At 38.0% G+C, this 18,391-nt stretch overlaps 1 protein-coding gene across 1 annotated transcript; it reads right to left on the reverse strand.

Annotated features, from left to right (window-relative positions):
* Positions 1-4,893: 4,893 nt before the first annotated feature.
* Positions 4,894-16,074, reverse strand: LOC118799791 (myosin heavy chain, fast skeletal muscle-like). Its single transcript, XM_036559834.1, is given in 40 exon segments — positions 4,894-5,007; positions 5,455-5,586; positions 5,712-5,807; positions 5,899-6,003; positions 6,090-6,260; positions 6,342-6,467; positions 6,556-6,759; positions 6,839-7,089; positions 7,092-7,146; positions 7,238-7,362; positions 7,472-7,637; positions 7,730-7,913; positions 8,013-8,209; positions 8,319-8,437; positions 8,525-8,651; positions 8,894-9,283; positions 9,365-9,455; positions 9,558-9,703; positions 9,792-9,968; positions 10,120-10,362; positions 10,445-10,700; positions 10,827-10,963; positions 11,376-11,499; positions 11,603-11,720; positions 11,927-12,014; positions 12,124-12,200; positions 12,368-12,674; positions 12,782-12,952; positions 13,060-13,209; positions 13,290-13,408; positions 13,497-13,635; positions 13,725-13,828; positions 13,922-14,020; positions 14,327-14,390; positions 14,484-14,576; positions 14,655-14,766; positions 14,940-14,967; positions 15,104-15,260; positions 15,346-15,489; positions 15,874-16,074. Coding segments are annotated over 40 exon segments (5,814 nt in total). The 3' UTR covers positions 4,894-4,986.
* Positions 16,075-18,391: the final 2,317 nt, after the last annotated feature.

Raw genomic sequence — 18,391 nt, forward strand, 5'->3', positions numbered from 1 at the left:
AATGTTCTCATTAGGAATTAATGCAAATATAAAAACTGTCAAAGCCATGCTCTCAGAAGTCAAGAATTTTGTCCATTTATGAAGGCAGTATAAAAGAATTTAGCCCCTAAGAGTTTCCCTGATGCTTGAAAAGGGCAGTTTCTGCAGTAAGTCACTTTGTTCATTTCAAACCCATTTATGTGCATTATTTTGTAGTTTTATGTTTTTTTCTTTATTATTCATTAAACGTGTTCAGTAAGAGCTGTGTAAAAAGGTCAAATATGTACAGTTGCTGTAACCTGTAGCTATATAAGTATGCATACATTATACCACTTTCGCACTGTTGTATTATGTGTATTGTAAGTTATCATCACAATTTCATAACTGTTTTGAAATAATACCTTTAATTTGTGTAAGAGTAGTTCACAAAAGTTTTGAGATGTAGTTAGGATTTGCATTCCTTGGCTTTTTTTAATGAGAGGACTTGATACAACTAGTCTACAGGTTTTTTGTTCATAGTTATATTAAAATTTAAATGTGTAGATAAAACTGGGGCAATGATTAAACATGCTAAAGTGTCCCAGTGAGGACTTACTGGGTTTCAAATGCCAGTCTTAATGGTCAAATATATGCAAGTCTTCAACTGCACTATGAGATCCTTCAGCTCTGTTCATGAACACTTGGCTTGTTTATTTTTAGAGCTATACATCTTTATTTTTTAGATGGTCGTGGGATATAGCACTGTGCCATTTAAATTAAGGTGTACTCAATCCTGTCTGCTGGTCTCCTCGGATACTGTTTCTTCTGTGAGGCATAATATTGTAATTAACAGTTGAAGTTAACATTAGAATTGCTTACTTGTACTTTAATTATCACAGGTATGTCATTTAACTTTATTGCTTTCTGATGAATTTACAGTAATTTTCCATCTTTCAGCTTTAGAAGGTATAGACAAAGGAAAGGGATGTGAATCATTTACTCCTTCTGTTTCAGAACTTTAAGGTGGAAATTTAAGCAGATAAATCTGTTTTGTTAATTACTGTTTTCTTCTTCACAGCTCTTGGCTTTCATAACTGACTTGGTGCTCGGCAGTGTCAGAACGCTTTCTTGAGTTGGTAACGAAACAGCGTTGCTGCGCCTGGACAGGTGAGTGCTAGTAAAATACATTCAAGCTCAGATTAACATGCTTAGATAATTTGTTTTTTTACTTGATTGTGTATATTTATGCACGCTGTGTCATTATACATCTTTTGTTGTATTGTACAGGTTTTAGTCTCTTACCAATAAGAAATTACTCGAGAAAATTATAAAATCTCATCTCGTTAGAGAGAATTTCTAACAATACCAGGCAAGCAAAGAACCATAAAATGCCTCACACTCTTTGAATTATTTCCTCCTCTCTGTGAATTCTAGTTTCTGGAGAAAATAAAAATTTCCTTCAGTTTTAATATGATTTTTCAGAAACAGATCTTCATGATGGTAATGCTTTTTGCATGTGATTGCTTGTATTTTTCCATGCTTGCTCTCCATCAGTGCCCTAAAATAGTTATGGTTAACTTAACCATAATGGTAAAGTTATGGTAAACTTAAATTATTCACTTGCTTAGTTATCAATAACAAACCACAAACAAAGTGTGGTTTATAAAATTCAGTAAAAAGCAGTTTGTCCTTTTTTAAATGTTAAGCCAATAATGAACAACTGCTTTAATTAACCTCAACAAGTAATTAATAGAAAACAGTAAATGGTGATTATCAAATTTGAGTTGTTATCACATTAATTGGTGCTAGTTAGTGGTAATATTAATAGACCTGTTTTATATCACATGTTGTAAAGAAGATCCTTTTCATGTGCTATAAATTGTTAAATATTGACAGACAGACAGACAGACACTTTTGTTTTTGTTGTTTAATGTACTTTCAGTGCATTTTTACACACATAACGGGCCAGATTCTTAAAACACAGCGCCACATTTACCAGGACTTTAAGATCAAATAGCGTGGTGGTAAAACATAAAAATTACCTGTGAGTTTTACCACTTGTTCGGTGTCAGTCGTGGCCTCTTGTTTCCTTAAATTTCTTATTTCTTTTCATTTTTAAGTGTAATAAAAATGCCACATGTTAAACTTGAATTTAAATTGTTAAATTCTATTATTATTATTATTATTATTATTATTATTATTATTATTATTCAACTGGGAAGTCATGTGTTAAAATGTAATTCTTACAATTAAAATGTTTTTTTTTTTGGCATAGTTAAAATGTTTCTGTTAAAGAAGCTTTTTTTGATTAACAGTTAAAAGCATCTTTACCAAAGTTTTTTAACCTGGAGCTTACTTGGCTGCTCTTTGTATGACCTTGATTTTGATTGGCTCTTGCCTAAGACACTGGTGAAAATGCTGTCACATTAAAAGACACCGGTGTGCTACTTTACAAATAGGTCTTACTTACCGTGCCGTACATTTTTCAAGGCGTGGCGCTATTACAGCCAAGTTTGTAGCTGGCAAAAGATGAGGGTTTTGGTTTGGACACAAACAGTACAAACGGTGACATACCTTTAGACATCAGAGTTTATCATGAGGACAGTGCAAGTCATCCCTAGGTGTCCAGAGTCTGATGAGGTGTGCCTAGGTAATCGGCCTACCTCTGGAGGCCTCTGGCACTGGTAGTCTGGTCAGATGGTCTGAAGTTTCCAGCAACAGGGTCTCCTTGTAAATGTCCCAGAGGATTGGAGTGACCAAGCAAGTGTGCTATAGTTTCTTTAACAGAATCTGTAGGCTAAAATCATAGACATGTGACTAGACATTTGCTTTGGTCTTCTTAGTACCAAGTCTGTAAAAAATGGTAAACAAGCTTATAATGATCGACGTAGACCATGAAGGTATGAAGGTCTCTTTCCAACCACTTCTCTGGGACCAATTTGATAGCAAGAAGCTCCTGGTTGCCCTCATAGTTCTTCTAAGCTGGTGATCATTTTTCCAAAAAAGTCAACTAGGTGGAGTCAACTAGCTGGTTCTCCTTGCTTCTGAGAAAGTATGGCCCCTACTCCCACCTCACAGGTGTCCACTTCAACCACAAAGTGCAGTGACGGATCCAGGTGAGCTGCGAGATAAGAGCCCTATTGAAACTTTTCTTCACTGAAAACCTGAGAGCGTTTGCGAAGTGCTTTTGAGGAGCGCAGTAATTGTAGCGGTTATGGTGGTAAAGTTCAACAGAGATTAGCAAAGCCCAGAAACTGTTACAGCTCACTGACGGTTGAGATCTACCTTGCACTCCTCCATACATACACTTTCCAGGGAGATGACAGAACTTAGTAAGGAGGCTGTGGTTAGATGGAATTGACATTTTTTGGCCTTTACAAACAAGCAGTGTACCAGCAACCTCAGAAACATGGAACTCGTGACCTATGGAAGGAACCAGTGAGGCAGAAGACTTCATTTAAATTTTCTGAAGTCAGTGCAAATATATAGTCCATTGTCTTTCTTCTCCACAAAGAAGAAGCTGGATGATACTGGAGAAGCAGATGGATGGATGAATCCCCTGTCTCAGAGCCTCTTGGATGTACATCTACCTAGCAGCAGTCTGCTTTACAGACAAAGAAAACATGGAACATGGAAACTAGGTACATGGCATTAGGTTGACAGCGCAGTCTCAGGAGTGATGTGGAGGTAAGTCTGTGTGCACAGTCATTGTATCCTGGGGGCACATTCACAGAGGTGCCAACTGCTCAGCGGACACTGAGTGGCACTGGAGTTGGAGACAGTGGTCTTTGCAGTCAGGTGACCAAACTGCAATCTCCCTGTTGGTTATGTGAGTTATGTGAGGTTTACCTTTTTCCAACCAAGGCAATCCCAAGATGACAAAATGTTGAGGTGAGTCAATAGAAACAGGGTCATGGTTTTGAAATGTTTATTTCCTGCTTGCATGAGAAGTGGTTATGTTCTTTCCTGGACCTTCCCTAAGGGCAAGGATCATCCATCAACAGCACTGATAGGGAGAGGAGGCTGGCTGTCTGTGCTGGGATCTTAAGGGCTCTGACCAGGCGCTAGTTGATAAAACTCCAGAGTCAATTATTCCTTTAACAGTAGTTGAGTTATAATTTCGATATAACAGTCTTTGCTTGAAAGTTTCACTCACTCAAGCACTGGTGTGTCTTAAAGAAATCATGCTTCCACTCAAAATCTGTTGATGAATGGCATAGAAATGGGTTAGTGGGCTTATTAGGGCCCCCAGTGTCAATTGTGAATTTAAATATTTTGTGTAATTGTACACCAGAAATTAGTCAGTGGATTCAGAAATCTTATTGGTTGCCCATATTACATAGAAAAAATACAGTGTTGCATTGATATTGCTATAATTATCCTTAATTCCTAAAATAGAATTAACCTATCTGCAAAATGTAGCCATAATAATTAAACTCACTAGCTGAACAATTGCTAATTTAAAAAAAAAAAAAAGTCAGAGTTCATGGTTTGCAAGTGATGATTCACTAAATTTTTACATGGAATTGGAATTTACATGGAATGTAATTCTTGTGTTTTAGGAATTATAGTATGTTTGTATTTCAACCTCATGTTTGGTGAGCATAAGTATTTTTGCTATTGAAATAAAGAAACAAATTCAAGTAGAACACAAGTACAAGTACAGAGTACAATGCAGAGTCTGCACACAATGGGCTCTTACTACTTACTTCAGAGGCTTCTGCTGTGTTTCACATATTAAAACATGCACTTTGAATCCTAATCAGTGTTTTTCTGTTCATCATGTGAAACACCAGTTTGCTGACTATGCTTTTTTTTATCAAATTTAATATGTCCTGTTTTTTTGTATTAAAGAATCATGTGCTCTAGCAAGTCTTCTGTCTCAGTTTACTATGTTAGTTTATTTTGGCCAGATGAAAAAATACAGACACTTCATTGTGTTTGCTGCAGTTTTATTTAGCTGAACTTGTGCATGGACATTGAACAAGTAATACATGTCATTGCTGGTTGGTGTCCCAGGTCTCCTCTTTATTCTGCCACGTCCTTGCCCTAAAATACATGTAAGAACACTGAAAGAACACTGATCTATGCCAGTACACTTTTTAAAAAAGGTGCTTTCTTTGAGTGATGCCACAGAAGACCCACTTTTGATTTCCTAAAGAACCAAGGGTGAAAAAAAGATTTGTGAACATGAACAAACCTTTATATAGTATAAAGATTCCATAACCATTTAAGGGGTTTTACTCAAACATTTACACTATGCAAAGGTTTGTTAAACATTTAAAAACGTTCTCTATTTTACAAAAAATGGTTCTCATTTTTTTATTTTTTTAGGAAAACAGACATGGGTCTTCTGTGGCATTGTGAAATGAACCATTTGTGGATAGTTTATTTTTAAGAATATATGAGATGATGTGTTTCTAAAGACTTGTTACAATATATTAGTATGTAAATTAAAGTTACACAGTTTCAGTACTTTGACTAAGTAAAAGTTACCTTTCCAGCATCTCGACTCTTGGCTCTCAGCTTGTTGACCTGGGACTCAGCGATGTCAGCACGCTCCTGAGCTTCCTCCAGTTCATGCTGCACCTTCCTGAACCTGGACAGGTGAGTGTTTGCCTGCTCCTCCTGTTAGTGAAAAACACCACTTAGTTTAGTGTTTATGTATGAGTAGAACATCTGCATGTGTTCATCTTCATGACCTTTTTATTCATTGCACTGAATGCACACAAGACATGTAATGGCACACTTACAGCTTCCTCAGCCTGTCTCTTGTAGGCCTTCACTTTGAGCTGCAGCTTGTCCACCAGATCCTGCAGTCTGGTCACATTCTTCTTGTCTTCCTCAGTCTGCAAAGGTCCTTGATTTAAGGTTTACTTGGTCTAATAATTATTATTTTCATATATATGAAATATATATGTTACTCGGTTAATGCTTTACCTGGTAGGTGAGTTCTTTCACTCTCCTCTCGTATTTGCGGACTCCTTTAACAGCATCAGCGCTGCGTCTCTGTTCAGCTTCAACCTCAGCCTCCAGCTCACGGACCTAGATTAAATTGAATATACGTTTAAACTGATAATTGAAAAACTAACTTTTTGCAAAATCAGTGGTATTTAAAGAGTGCAACACACCCTAGACTCCAGTTTCTGGAGCTGTTTCTTTCCACCCTTCATGGCAAGGCTCTCAGCCTCATCCAGACGATGCTGCAGATCTTTGACTGTAACCTCAAGGTTCTTCTTCATCCTCTCCAGGTGAGCACTGGTGTCCTGTTCTTTCTTCAGCTCCTCTGCCATCATGGCAGCCTAGAAGATATGAAATATGATTGATTTCGTTTTTTAATTTTAGTTTTAATGGGTGCAAAATCTATGCAGTTAAACACTCACATCAGTAATAGCCTTCTTGGCCTTCTCTTCAGCATTTCTTGCCTCCTGGACTGTATCATCCACCTCACCTTGAATCTGCACCAGATCAGCCTCAAGCTTCTTCTTGGTGTTGATTAGACTAGTATTCTGTAGAAAGGAATAACAGTTAAGTCCTTAAGGTGATTTGGCAAGGAACGTAAAAGGAACAGCAAACTTATGAGCTGGTTGAACTTACTTGAGAGTGCAGTAGTGCCACACGCTCACTGGCATCAACCAGCTCCTGTTCAGCCACTTTGCGGCCTCTCTCTGTCTGCTCCAGTGCAGCTCTCAGCTCCTCAATCTCTGACAGCATCAGGTTATTCCTGCGCTCCACCATGGCAACCTGCTCCTTCATGTCTTCCTGTCCTCTGACAGCCTCATCAAGGTGCAGTTGGGCATCCTTATGTGAAAGGAATGTTATTTAATTGTCTTAACATAAAATATTAATAAATTGAAATAAGGAACTCTTGGAGGTTCACCTTGAGCTGTCCTTGAACATTCCTGAGCTGTTTCTGGGCCTCAGCAGCCTGACGGTTTGCGTGGCTCAGCTGAATCTCCATCTCATTGAGATCTCCCTCCATTTTCTTCTTGACTCTCAAGGCATCATTCCTGCTCCTGACCTCAGAGTCCAGAGTGCTCTGCATGGACTCGATCACCCTCTGACTGTTCCTCTTGATCTGCTCCATCTCCTCATCCTTCTCAGCAAGCTTCCTGTCGATCTCACTCTTACTTGGTTGAGCTCAAGCTGGACACGAAGTATCTTGGACTCCTCATGTTCAAGTGTGCCCTGAAAATAATGTTAAATATTGATCAAATTAGTGCAAACCAAATTCTATGTTTGAATTAAGTTATGTGAGGTAGGTTATGTATAAAGGTACCTCGGCTTCTTCAAGAGCAGTCTGGATTTCTGATTTCTCAGTCTCCACTGTTTTCTTTGCCTTCTCCAGCTCATGGATGGTCTTTCCAGTCTCACCGATCTGTTCAGTCAGGTCAGAGATCTCCTCTGTAAAAATGAGAGGAATATTTGCTTTTGTGTTTACTTTTCTTTCTCTGTTTTAAAATATATACTACTAATATGTGTGAGTGTTTGTGTTAATTTCTAAGTCACATACGCTGCAAATTCTTGTTCTCCCTTTTCAAGGTCTCCAACTGATCAAGAGCTTCCTCATATGAGTTCTTCATCTTAAACAGCTCAGTACTCAGAGAGCGAGCTTCTTTCTGAGCTCCCTCCAGCTCAGCCTGACCTTCCTCAAACTTCTGCTTCCATTCTGCCAAGACCTGAAAATGGCGAGTAAAAGTCAACGTCCATTCTCCCTGATTAGTTTAGGATAATTTCACTATGGTTTACTTTCAGTCAACAAATCATTCACCTTATCAAAGTTCCTCTGCTTTTTGTCAAGATTAGCAGCCAGTGAATTGGCTCTCTCAACATCAATCATGAGGTCCTCCACTTCACCCTGCAGTCTCTGTTTGGTCTTTTCCAAAGATGCACACTTAGAGTTCACAGCTTCAATGGATTCTTCAGCATCTTGTAGACGCTGGGCAAGCTTTTTCCTGAGGAGGCCAAGTTATGTAATGTTACATCTTTATTTAGCATGTATGTCCATTATTTTTATTTATTATTATTTTTTTTACATTTTAGCATTTACTTACTTGGCCTCCTCCAGCTCCTCAGTACGTTGAATAGCATCTGTCTCGTATTTGGTTCTCCACTGAGCCACCTCACTGTTGGCCTTGGACATTCCACGTTGCAGCTCAGCCTTGGCCTCCTGCTCTTCCTCAAACTGCTCTCTGAGCAAGTCACAGTCATGACGGGCTGACTGGACAGCGTGAGCCAGGGCGTTCTTTGCCTAAACACACATTTATTCAAAATTCACTTGTTGACGGATAGATGCTTGGGTATACAAATATACAATATTAAATAAAGCAACTGTATCAAATACTGCATTTTATTAGTACCTTGACTTCCTCCTCAATTTGTCTCTTGAGTTCTTCAATCTGCTGTGTGTAAGCTTGTTTTCCTCTGGTCAGCTGTGAAACAAGTGCCTCCTTCTCCTCCAGCTGGCGGCCAAATTCACCTTGGAAAAGTTTAGGGCAAATTAAGTCACAAATGTCAAGAAAACATTGAATTGTTTCACCTGTTTAGTTGTTTTTACTCTAATTACCATTCTCAGTCTGAAGTCGTGCTCTTTGAGCACTCAAGTCATTCAGTTGACGGACATGTTCATCATTTTTAGCTTTGAGTTCGCTCAGCTGGTCCTCAAGGGTACGGCACATCTTCTCTAGATTTGCCTGGAAATATATACATAGTGAAATTCATTAAAATGAAGAAGTATGCTGGTACCTGGAGTTTTGGGAATATGTAGACCATTTAAAAAGTTTCATTCCGTTCCTTATACGAAATGCAGTGTGTAATCTTTCAAACACATTTCATGCAACTTGGCTTTGTTTTAAAGTGCAAAACATGAACTAACTAAACAACCTGAATTTAAAAAGAAAATTGTATTTCTCCTTTTAATGTCAAATGAACACACCTTTGCTTTTGCCACAGCCTCCATGTTACTGGACAGGTCGTCTATCTCCATCTTGAATTCACTCTTCTCCTTCTCCAGCTTCTGTTTGACCCTCTGAAGGTTGTCGATCTGCTCTCCAAGCTCAGCAACACTGTCAGCTTGTTTCTTGCGAAGGGCAGCAGCTGTGGCTTCATGCTGCAGAGTGGACTCTTCCAGATCACGCCGCAGCTTCTGGAACTCAGCTTCACGCTTCTTGTTCATCTCAATCTGAGCAGCTGTGGCTCCACCAGCCTCCTCGAGCCTCTCACTGATCTCTTCAAGTTCCCTGGAGAGATCAGCTCTCTGCTTCTCTACTTTAGCACGAGCTGCACGCTCAGCCTCAATTTCCTCCTCCAGCTCCTCAATACGAGCCTGAAAAAATGTTTTCAATTTTTAGTCATAGCAATATGCAAATGTGATTAAATGTAATATTTTTCTGCAGAGATGAATTACCTGGAGCTCCTTAATTTTCTTCTGAAGCTGAGCACCCAAGGATTGTTCATCCTCAATCTTGCTTAGAAGCTGGCTGATTTCAAAGTCCTTCCTGTTATGAAAATGCATCAAGCGTTTAAAATTAAATAAATTTTTTTTCAGGAGTGTAATCTTACTATTTAATTTGTTATCTGTACTTTGTGGTGATATATACTTCTTAATTTTCTCCTCAGATTGCTGCTTTTCATTCTCCAGGTCCATTATGGACTCCTGTGCCAGTTTCAAGTCACCCTCAAGCTTCCTCTTGGCTCTTTCAAGGTCCATACGGAGTTTCTTCTCTTGTTCCAGGGAACCCTCAAGCTATAATTTATTAAAACAAGTGCATTTGAGAGATAAGGGACTCAGCTGTTCAACACTGTTTTTCAAAATGTGTTTTTAAAAATCTTACATCATCCACTTGTTGTTCAAGCTTTGTCTTGGATTTGGTCAGAGTGTTGACTTTGTCTTCCTCTGCTTGGAGATCATCAAGAGTTTGCTGGTGTGCCTCTTGGAGTGCTTTCTTTTCCTTGGTGAGCTTGGCAATGCTCTCATCCTGAGAGGCCATCTCCTCAGTCAGGTTCTTGACCTGTATGAAACCATTTTGAAATGCTACTTTATCTATAAGTTTGCAGGAGGTCTGTCTTAGTTTTTGTAAAGCTTACACATCTACAAAAGTCCTACTCAGGTTATGAGTTTCACCTGGATTACACTACGTTTTTTTATATAATAAGTGTTACCTTATTCTCAGTGGCATGTTTCTCCTTCTCCACTTTAGCCAAGGTGAGTTCCAGATCATCAATGTCCTTCTTCAGCTCAGAGCACTCATCCTCTAGTTTCCTCTTCTTGGCCGTCAGCTCAGCATTGATTTCCTCCTCATCCTCCAGCCTTTCTGTTGTCTCTTTGAGTTTGGCTTCAAGCTGGATCTTGCTCTTGATGAGCCCCTCACACCTTTCCTCAGCATCAGACAGATTCTCTGTTTCCTATCAGTTATAAGGATTTTTTAAGCATTTTAACATCATCCAACATCTATTGAAATTTTCCTATTTCACTGTAAATACTTACAGCTGTTACTGCCAGTTGCAGGTCATTCTTCTCCTGAAGAAGTGACACCATCTTCTCCTCCAGCTCTTTCTTCTTGGCCAGTGCTTTTGTCAGATCTTCCTTCATTTTCTCATAGTTCTCTTTCATGGCTGCCATTTCTTTCTCTGTCTCTGCGCTCTTCAGAAGAGGCTTGATCTTGAAGTACAACTTCATCCATGGCCAGTGTTTCACATTCATGAATGAACGGATGTTGTATTGAATGGAGTAGATGGACTCTCTGGAATAGAAGATGACTTGGTTTATAAAGCGCTTTAATCAGTCTTTAGACTTATGTTAATTATTTTAGAGCATTTGCAGCTCAATGTGATGTAAGGCCAGTTTGTTCATCCAAACACAAAAATACCTCCTCTCCATCATCTTGACAAACTCCCTTCTCATAAGGTAGCCACGGCACAAAGCTTGAGTCATTGTGACCAGTGAAGCCAGTTTCTCATCTCGCATCTCCTCAAGTGTACCCAGGAGACCAGCCTTGAAGAACACCTACCAACAAATTATGAAATTTTTGACATTCTATTTATTGAGTATTTTCCAATTCTTTTAAAAATATTCCTATGCATTCATTTGATTTGGCCAACAACTGATGTTGTAAAGCTTTCTGTACTAATGAGGAACTTTATTCATCCTAGGTTGGTTGTCTACAGAAATATTGGTCTTTCATCTTTGTAAACTTCATGGTAAATTGTCATGATTTTTTTATGGAGCAGGTAGTTCAGGTCAGTTTTAGAAACTTGGACATTACAGAGTTTACCAGTGCGGACCCCCACCCCTCACCTCATCAAAACATTGTTTCATAGTGAACCATTAAAGTAGGCACTCGAATTTTCAAATGATAATACACACATACAAATGAAATATCTTTTAAATTATAGTTTTAGCTAACAGTATCACTCACCTTGGTGTGCCCAAACTTGTACTGGGTGTGGTCCACGTCAATGGAGCCCAAGAGTTTCTCTGAGGCTTTTTTATTGTCAATGAACTGTCCTTCTGGGATGACACTGGCATTCAAGACTTTGTATCTGTTTTCGAAATTGTGATTCAGTAAAAGTGGCAAATTAGTAACTGTTTGTAACTATTTTGTAACTGTTCGATATTTTTAAATGTGAAGTCTATGAAATCGACCTTTGCTTGAAGTCACCATAGAGGATTCTGCTGGGAAATCCCTTTCTGCAGATTCTGATACCCTCCAGCACACCATTACACCTCAGCTGGTGGATAACCAAGAAGTTCTCCATCAGACCTAGAGGGAATAAGAGTTATGTTACCATGTATATTTTAATGTTAGTATTAAGGATTAGGAAGCTTAGTTTGCAAAAATAAAATGTGAGCTGGTGGATAACCAAGTAGTTCTCCATCAGACCTAGAGGGATAATAGTTATATTACAATGTACATGTTTTGGTTATGGTTCATAGTTTGCAAGGAATCGAATTATCAAGGTTGTCTACCTGGAGTCTTGGACTCATTGGGAATCAAGCAGCGGACAAAGTGAGGGTGAGTGCTCCTCAAGTTGGTCATCAGCTTGGCCAAGTTCTCCTGTGAGGTTTTAAGTTATAATAGTTACTGTTAACTAAAGTTATGTAGATTGGCACATGCATCCTCTTCTAGTGTGTGTGTGTCTTATTTCGGTATTAAAGTGTTTTACCCTGAACAGAGCAGAGACAGTCTGGAAGGAACCACCCTTCTTTTTTCCACCCTTCTTACCACCTTTTCCACCAGCATCTATAAATAAAAAAATCATTAATCTTTATGATAGTATAGTTATTGCAGCAAATTTAAGCGAATTACTATTAATACATAAATGTAATACATAATGGAACATTTATGTACTATTACATTTTTGTGCTTATTACTATTAGTTCTCAAATATAATTTATAATTTAATTTACCATCAGCAGATGCATGACTTGCATACAGGAAGGACAGAAGTTTGTTTGCTGACTTCTGGTACAGCTGCACAACAGAGTCATTCAGGGGGTCCTTGTTCTTGTCCAGCCAGCCAGCAATGTTGTAGTCCACAGTGCCGGCATAGTGCACCAGAGAGAAGTGGGCTTCTGCTTTGCCCTTGGCAGGCTTTGGCTTCTGGAAGGCGTTACATTTGCCAAGATGCTGGTCATGCAGCTTGTTCTTGAAGGATGTGTCTGTTGCCTTGGGGAACATGCACTCCTCTTCAAGGATGGAGAAGATGCCCATTGGCTAATGGTGACAGATTTATTTAATGAGTGATGTTGAGAGCAACATTGGATTTTTAGTGGTAAATGTATTAATGTTTTATCAAACGTTGTTTACTTGATGAAGCTTACCTTCTCAATAAGCTCAATACAGGCAGCCAGATCCATACCAAAGTCAATGAACTCCCAATCAATTCCTTCTTTCTTGTACTCCTCTTGTTCCAGCACAAACATGTGGTGGTTGAAGAACTGTTGCAGTTTCTCATTTGTGAAGTTGATACACAGCTGCTCCAAGCTGTTGAACTGTTACAGTACATTGATGTTATAGATATTTGCAAAACCTATTAAATCTTCCTAGGTATTACTACTAATGGAATAGACTTTGAACATGAATATTGGCAAATATTTACATCAAAGATCTCAAATCCAGCGATGTCCAGCACACCAATGAAGAACTGCCTCTGCTGTTTTGTGTCCAACATCTCATTGATACGAACGACCATCCACAAGAACATTTTCTCATAGACGGACTTGCAAAGAGCCATTGTTGCGTTGTTGACCTGTAGAGTTCAATAGTATGCTTTGTTACTTGAAAACTTAAAACCTTAGTTCTTGTTTTGGTCAAATAATAGCACATTACCTGAGGTACAGTCTGGCCTTTGGTCACAAACTCGTTTCCGACCTTCACTCTGGGGTAGCACAAAGCTTTCAGCATGTCAGCTGAGTTCAGGCCCAGAAGGTAGGCGATTTTATCAGCCACTAAATGGAAAAGTGATAATGTTGTTCATAAAAATGGCAACTTTGTGCTTCTAATGAAATTAATATTGTGATAAATTGTCGTATTTACCCTCAGTGCCGTCAGGCTCAGCCTGCTCCTCTCTCTGCTTCTGCTTGAACTTCATGTTGCCGTGATGCATCACAGCGCCAGTCAGTTTGTAGATGTTGATTTTCTCATCAGCGGTGAAGCCCAGAATGTCAATAGCAGTCTGTATTTGGTGAAACAGAGTGGATGGACCATTGAGAATGAGGCATTTTTAAAAAAATACCCACTGAAGTTCAGTGAAGTTGTACTTACATCTGTGGCAATGAATTCTTCCACATCGTTGATGCTCTTAACTGTGATTTCACCCTGGCTGATCATAGGGTAGTCATAGGGGTTGGTGGTGATGAGCAGTGCCTCTGTGTGAAAGGAAAAATAAAGTCTTTAGACCAGATCAGTTCTAAAACTAAACAAAAAAGAAATGGCAGCAATAAGACTTTTAGATTCCATACCAAGCAGCTCTGGCTTGTGTCCAGTCATGAGCTGGTAGAAAATGTGGTAGCTCCTCTCAGCAGACAGCTGGAAAGTGACTCTTGACTTTTCCAGTAGATCTGTTAATACATTGGTTTGAGTATTAATTCTTATTTTCACCAAAATGCTCTAACAGATCACTTTCAAGAACAGTACCAGAGAGGATTTTTTATTTTTCATTTTTAATTAATGATGTAGTGCTAAGTTATGATTGTTCAGTCAAGAAGTGTTCGTGGGTCATCTGACCATCCCCTTTCTACTACAATTTCCATTCATGTATGCAGCTGTGTCCTACTCATGTGCATGTTTTCATCAAGTAATTGAAGGGGACACCATAACAAACTCGAGTATAATAACACATTTCACTGACGATGACTGAAACTTACAGGTTTCAATATCAGCTGAGGCCAGCTTGCCAGTTTGTCCAAAGTGAATTCTGATGAATTTACCCTGGAAATTCAAAAGATTTTCATGTTCATTTAATTTACTTCTGTATTTTTTTCACTATATTTTTTGAAGAGTTTGAACACTGTTTGTACTTACAAAACGAGAGGAGTTGTCATTCCTGATAGTCTTGGCATTACCATAAGCTTCCAGCAGGGGGTTGGCTGCAACAATTTGGTCCTCCAGTGAACCCTAGAGATGGGAATAGATATTGTAGTGAGGAGTTCATGCACAAATGCTTTCAGAATCATGAAATAGTGACTTATTTACCTGCATTTTGCCTGGAACGGGCTCTGTCTTCTTCTGTCCGGTCATACCAACTGTTGCAAAGTACTGGATGACACGTTTGGTGTTCACAGTCTTTCCTGCACCAGATTCTCCACTGGGGAGAAATATCCAAAAAACTACTTTTAGATCATAAGCCATCACTTCAGAAAGGAACACTTGTGTTTATCAGCTAAAGGACCATACATACAGTTAGGTGATTGCTGATAGATTGAAAGTGAAGAAAGTTACTGTTAAAGAACCTTCATAGTGATGTAAGCCTGCACTTACGTAATCAGGACGGACTGGTTTTCACGATCTAAAGAGAAACATAAGGCACGTTATTCAAGTACCCAATTCACACAGGAACAAATTTGTGCACTCTCTGTGAAACTCAGACTGGGAATCAATAAGTAAATCCTGTTTTCTAATAATGTGTCAAACCAATATCATACCAGTCAGCATGAACTGATAGGCGTTATCAGAGATGGAGAAGATGTGAGGTGGGGCTTCAATTCTCTTTTTGCCTCTGTATCCAGCCACAACAACTGCATCATACACTGGGAGCCACTTGTAGGGGTTCACAGTGACGCAGAACAACCCTGAGTAGGTCTGAAGATGTGAATAGCAAAATGTCCAGAAGGTCATTATGGCATAATTATGGCAAATGTTGTATTCAGCCATTTGTTACACTTACATAGATCATCCATGCTGCGTAACGCTCTTTGAGGTTAAACAGCACACAAGGCTCGTTGAGGTGGGTCATCATGGCCATGTCCTCAATTTTGTCAAATTTGGGAGGATTCATGGGAAACACTTCATCCTCCTTCACTGTGAGGGTCTGTGAAATAAAATAGGTTGTAGTATGGAGCACTGTATTTCATTTTGCTTAAAAAAAGAATGTAGGTCTATTTGTTTTTTATGATATTCAGCACTGTGCAGTACATACACACACATTTCTGAAGTGAATAACTATTAAAATCATACCGATCACATCATTGTATCATTTCAAAATATTATTCATTGTAAGACAGTCAATAAATATATATTTTATATATACATTTGAACATTAACATGGTTCTTAAATGAGAGTTACAAAGTTAAAGATACAGTTAAATATATGTTGAAGTATATCTTAATATATCTGATTTCCTCAGCAGTTACATTCACAAGCATCAGTACTTTGAGAGCTGTAATTTTAATCATTATAGTTATTTTCACTTACTTTGTGGCACAGAGTTTCGACAGTGGCTTTGCCACCCTCTTTACTCTTTAGTGTACCCTTGAGGTACATCTCAGTGGGCTCAGCCACAAACACTGCAGTTTTAGCATCAAAGGGTCTGTTCTGAGCCTCGATCCTCTCCTTTTCTGACTTGCGGAGGTAGACGGCCGCCGGCCCAAAACACTCCATTTCTCCATCCCCCATGATGGCACGTTACTGTAGAGTCAAAGTATGTATACATATTTCCATTGTTTTTCCTTGGATGCTGTATTATATGTTATGTTTTACAAACATGTAATTATCATGGTATAGTCATACATACATCTTTTCACATTTGTTTGCCTTGAAATGCTTCATATCCCTATTTTGATTTGCGTATTAATTGTTTTGGATGGCTGTGTATTTTTTTATAACAAGTCCTCTCAGTATATGTTAGACTCTGTGAAAATATTTTCTTACTGCTTCATGTAAGTATTAAGTAAATTGACAAAATTACAATTAAAAATAAAAATATGCAAGCACACACATACATTCAAATAAGATCTTAACGATTTATCTTTCAAAGCACCATTGAACACTGTACCTTTTTTGATGCCAAAAGGAGAAAATAGCAGATTAGCTGGCAGATTGTGGACACTGAAGACAGAATGAGAACAAATTTAGATATTTTGTATTGAAGTAAAACTGACAACATTGGAAAATGGAAAAGAATGCCGGACACCATAACTCGCTCACCTTTGCTGGCTGCTTGGTGTAGCCTCAGTGCTTGGAGGAGCCTCTTATATAGCACTGTTAGTCTTCACTCAGCAGAAATGTTTAGCTAGATATGGTCAGCGTGGTGCAGTGTATTTCTGCTCTGTGTAGCAATACTAAGGACATACTGCTACTGCAGATATTCATGGTGCTAACAGGATCTTTTTAAAATGTCCATTTACATTAAAAAAGTGTGTATTATGCAAATTAGATGACAAAGTTGTTATATCATCTTTAATATTTGGGAAAACACAATTATGACTGGTTTTGGCACAGACTCAACAGGGCTGTGTGATGGTTTACTGTTCCCGAATATAAAGACAAATTAGAATAACCTTCTTATAGTCTCATTTCTTAAATTCCAAATATTAATTTGATTTTGAAGTTATTCATAAGGCCAAGAATTCTTTTCTAGTGTTTTAGTTCCGTGGAGGAGCACTCTGATTCCGCTGGTGTTCTGTTTCAGTACCACTGCACACTTAGCATTTTCTAAATATATGAATCACCCTAGTCTTTCCATGTATAAAGAAAATTTCCAAATGTTCAGCTTTATATTTTTTTTAAAAATTGCGTTATCTGTAAACAAAATTCTCTTAAAGAGTAAAAAAAAACAAGTTTAAAAAGAAGTGATTCACATGTGTTTGGAAAAATGTTCTTTTCAAGTTATCCTTTCTTCTACAGCCATGATGGTAGTTCCTGTGAGCTTTTTGTTCACATAGTACCACATAATAATTTTTTTAATTTTCTTATAAAAAAATAAATGTATGCATCCTTTACAGAGAACACACTTGTGCAGAGTTTAGTGCACAATTTCTATTTATTTTCTGTTTCTAGCACATTTGAAAAAACAGTACTACAAGCAAATAAACAGTAATTGTGCATACATATATATATATATATATATATATATATATATATATATATGCATATAGAGCATTCCTCCCATTTCTGTAATTGAACTGTAACTGAGATACAGCAACCAAACACTTTGTGGGTTTATGAATCTAAAGTGTTTTTGTAGTTCTCCTTTTTATTCTAATAGAGGATTAAATTAAAATGGAAAAGATTTATTGCCAGTGGCAGACCATAACATTCCTTGCCTAATGAAACATAATATGCTTTTGGCAGGCGCTTATAAGGCAGTGAAAGTTTATAAGTCGCTACATGTGATTAATTGGACTCATATTAAAATCATGAAACTCAATATTACCAGTAGACCTCTCTTATTTGGGATAAATTTAAATATAGCAACCAATCTTGTTCTTAGTGGTCTGCTGCCAGCCTCAGGCATTCTCCTGTATGTCTGATTGCAGTTTAAGAGTTGTCATACTGCTTGAGTTTAATTAGTGTTGTTTGATATTGGATTATTTTAGTGACCTTTTAATGACATCTGGGATATTGATTTCACATGATATTCACAAAGAAATTAAACTTTAGACTAAAATAAAAAAAAAAAAACATTGATCTAAATGTAATATAAAGCCTGGCAAGTCAGTTTAACATGGTTTATTATTCATAGTCAGTATAGGAGTCATTATTGCATTTTAAATTCAAATTTAAAAATATTTCAGTATATTAAACTAAAAAATTAAATTTTAGTTTAATATACTGAAAAGTTCTAAAAGCACAAAACTGATGATTGCAAGGCTTCCAGTATACAGTGCTGTACAAAAGTCAGAGAGCAACCTTCGTGTATTTAATTTCCAGTCGAAACAGCCTTTAAGTACAAGGTATTGATTTTTTAGGACATATTTCTGGGGAGATTAGA

The sequence above is a fragment of the Colossoma macropomum genome, unplaced genomic scaffold (genome assembly GCF_904425465.1).
Source record: "Colossoma macropomum unplaced genomic scaffold, Colossoma_macropomum, whole genome shotgun sequence".
Lineage (NCBI taxonomy): Eukaryota > Metazoa > Chordata > Actinopteri > Characiformes > Serrasalmidae > Colossoma > Colossoma macropomum.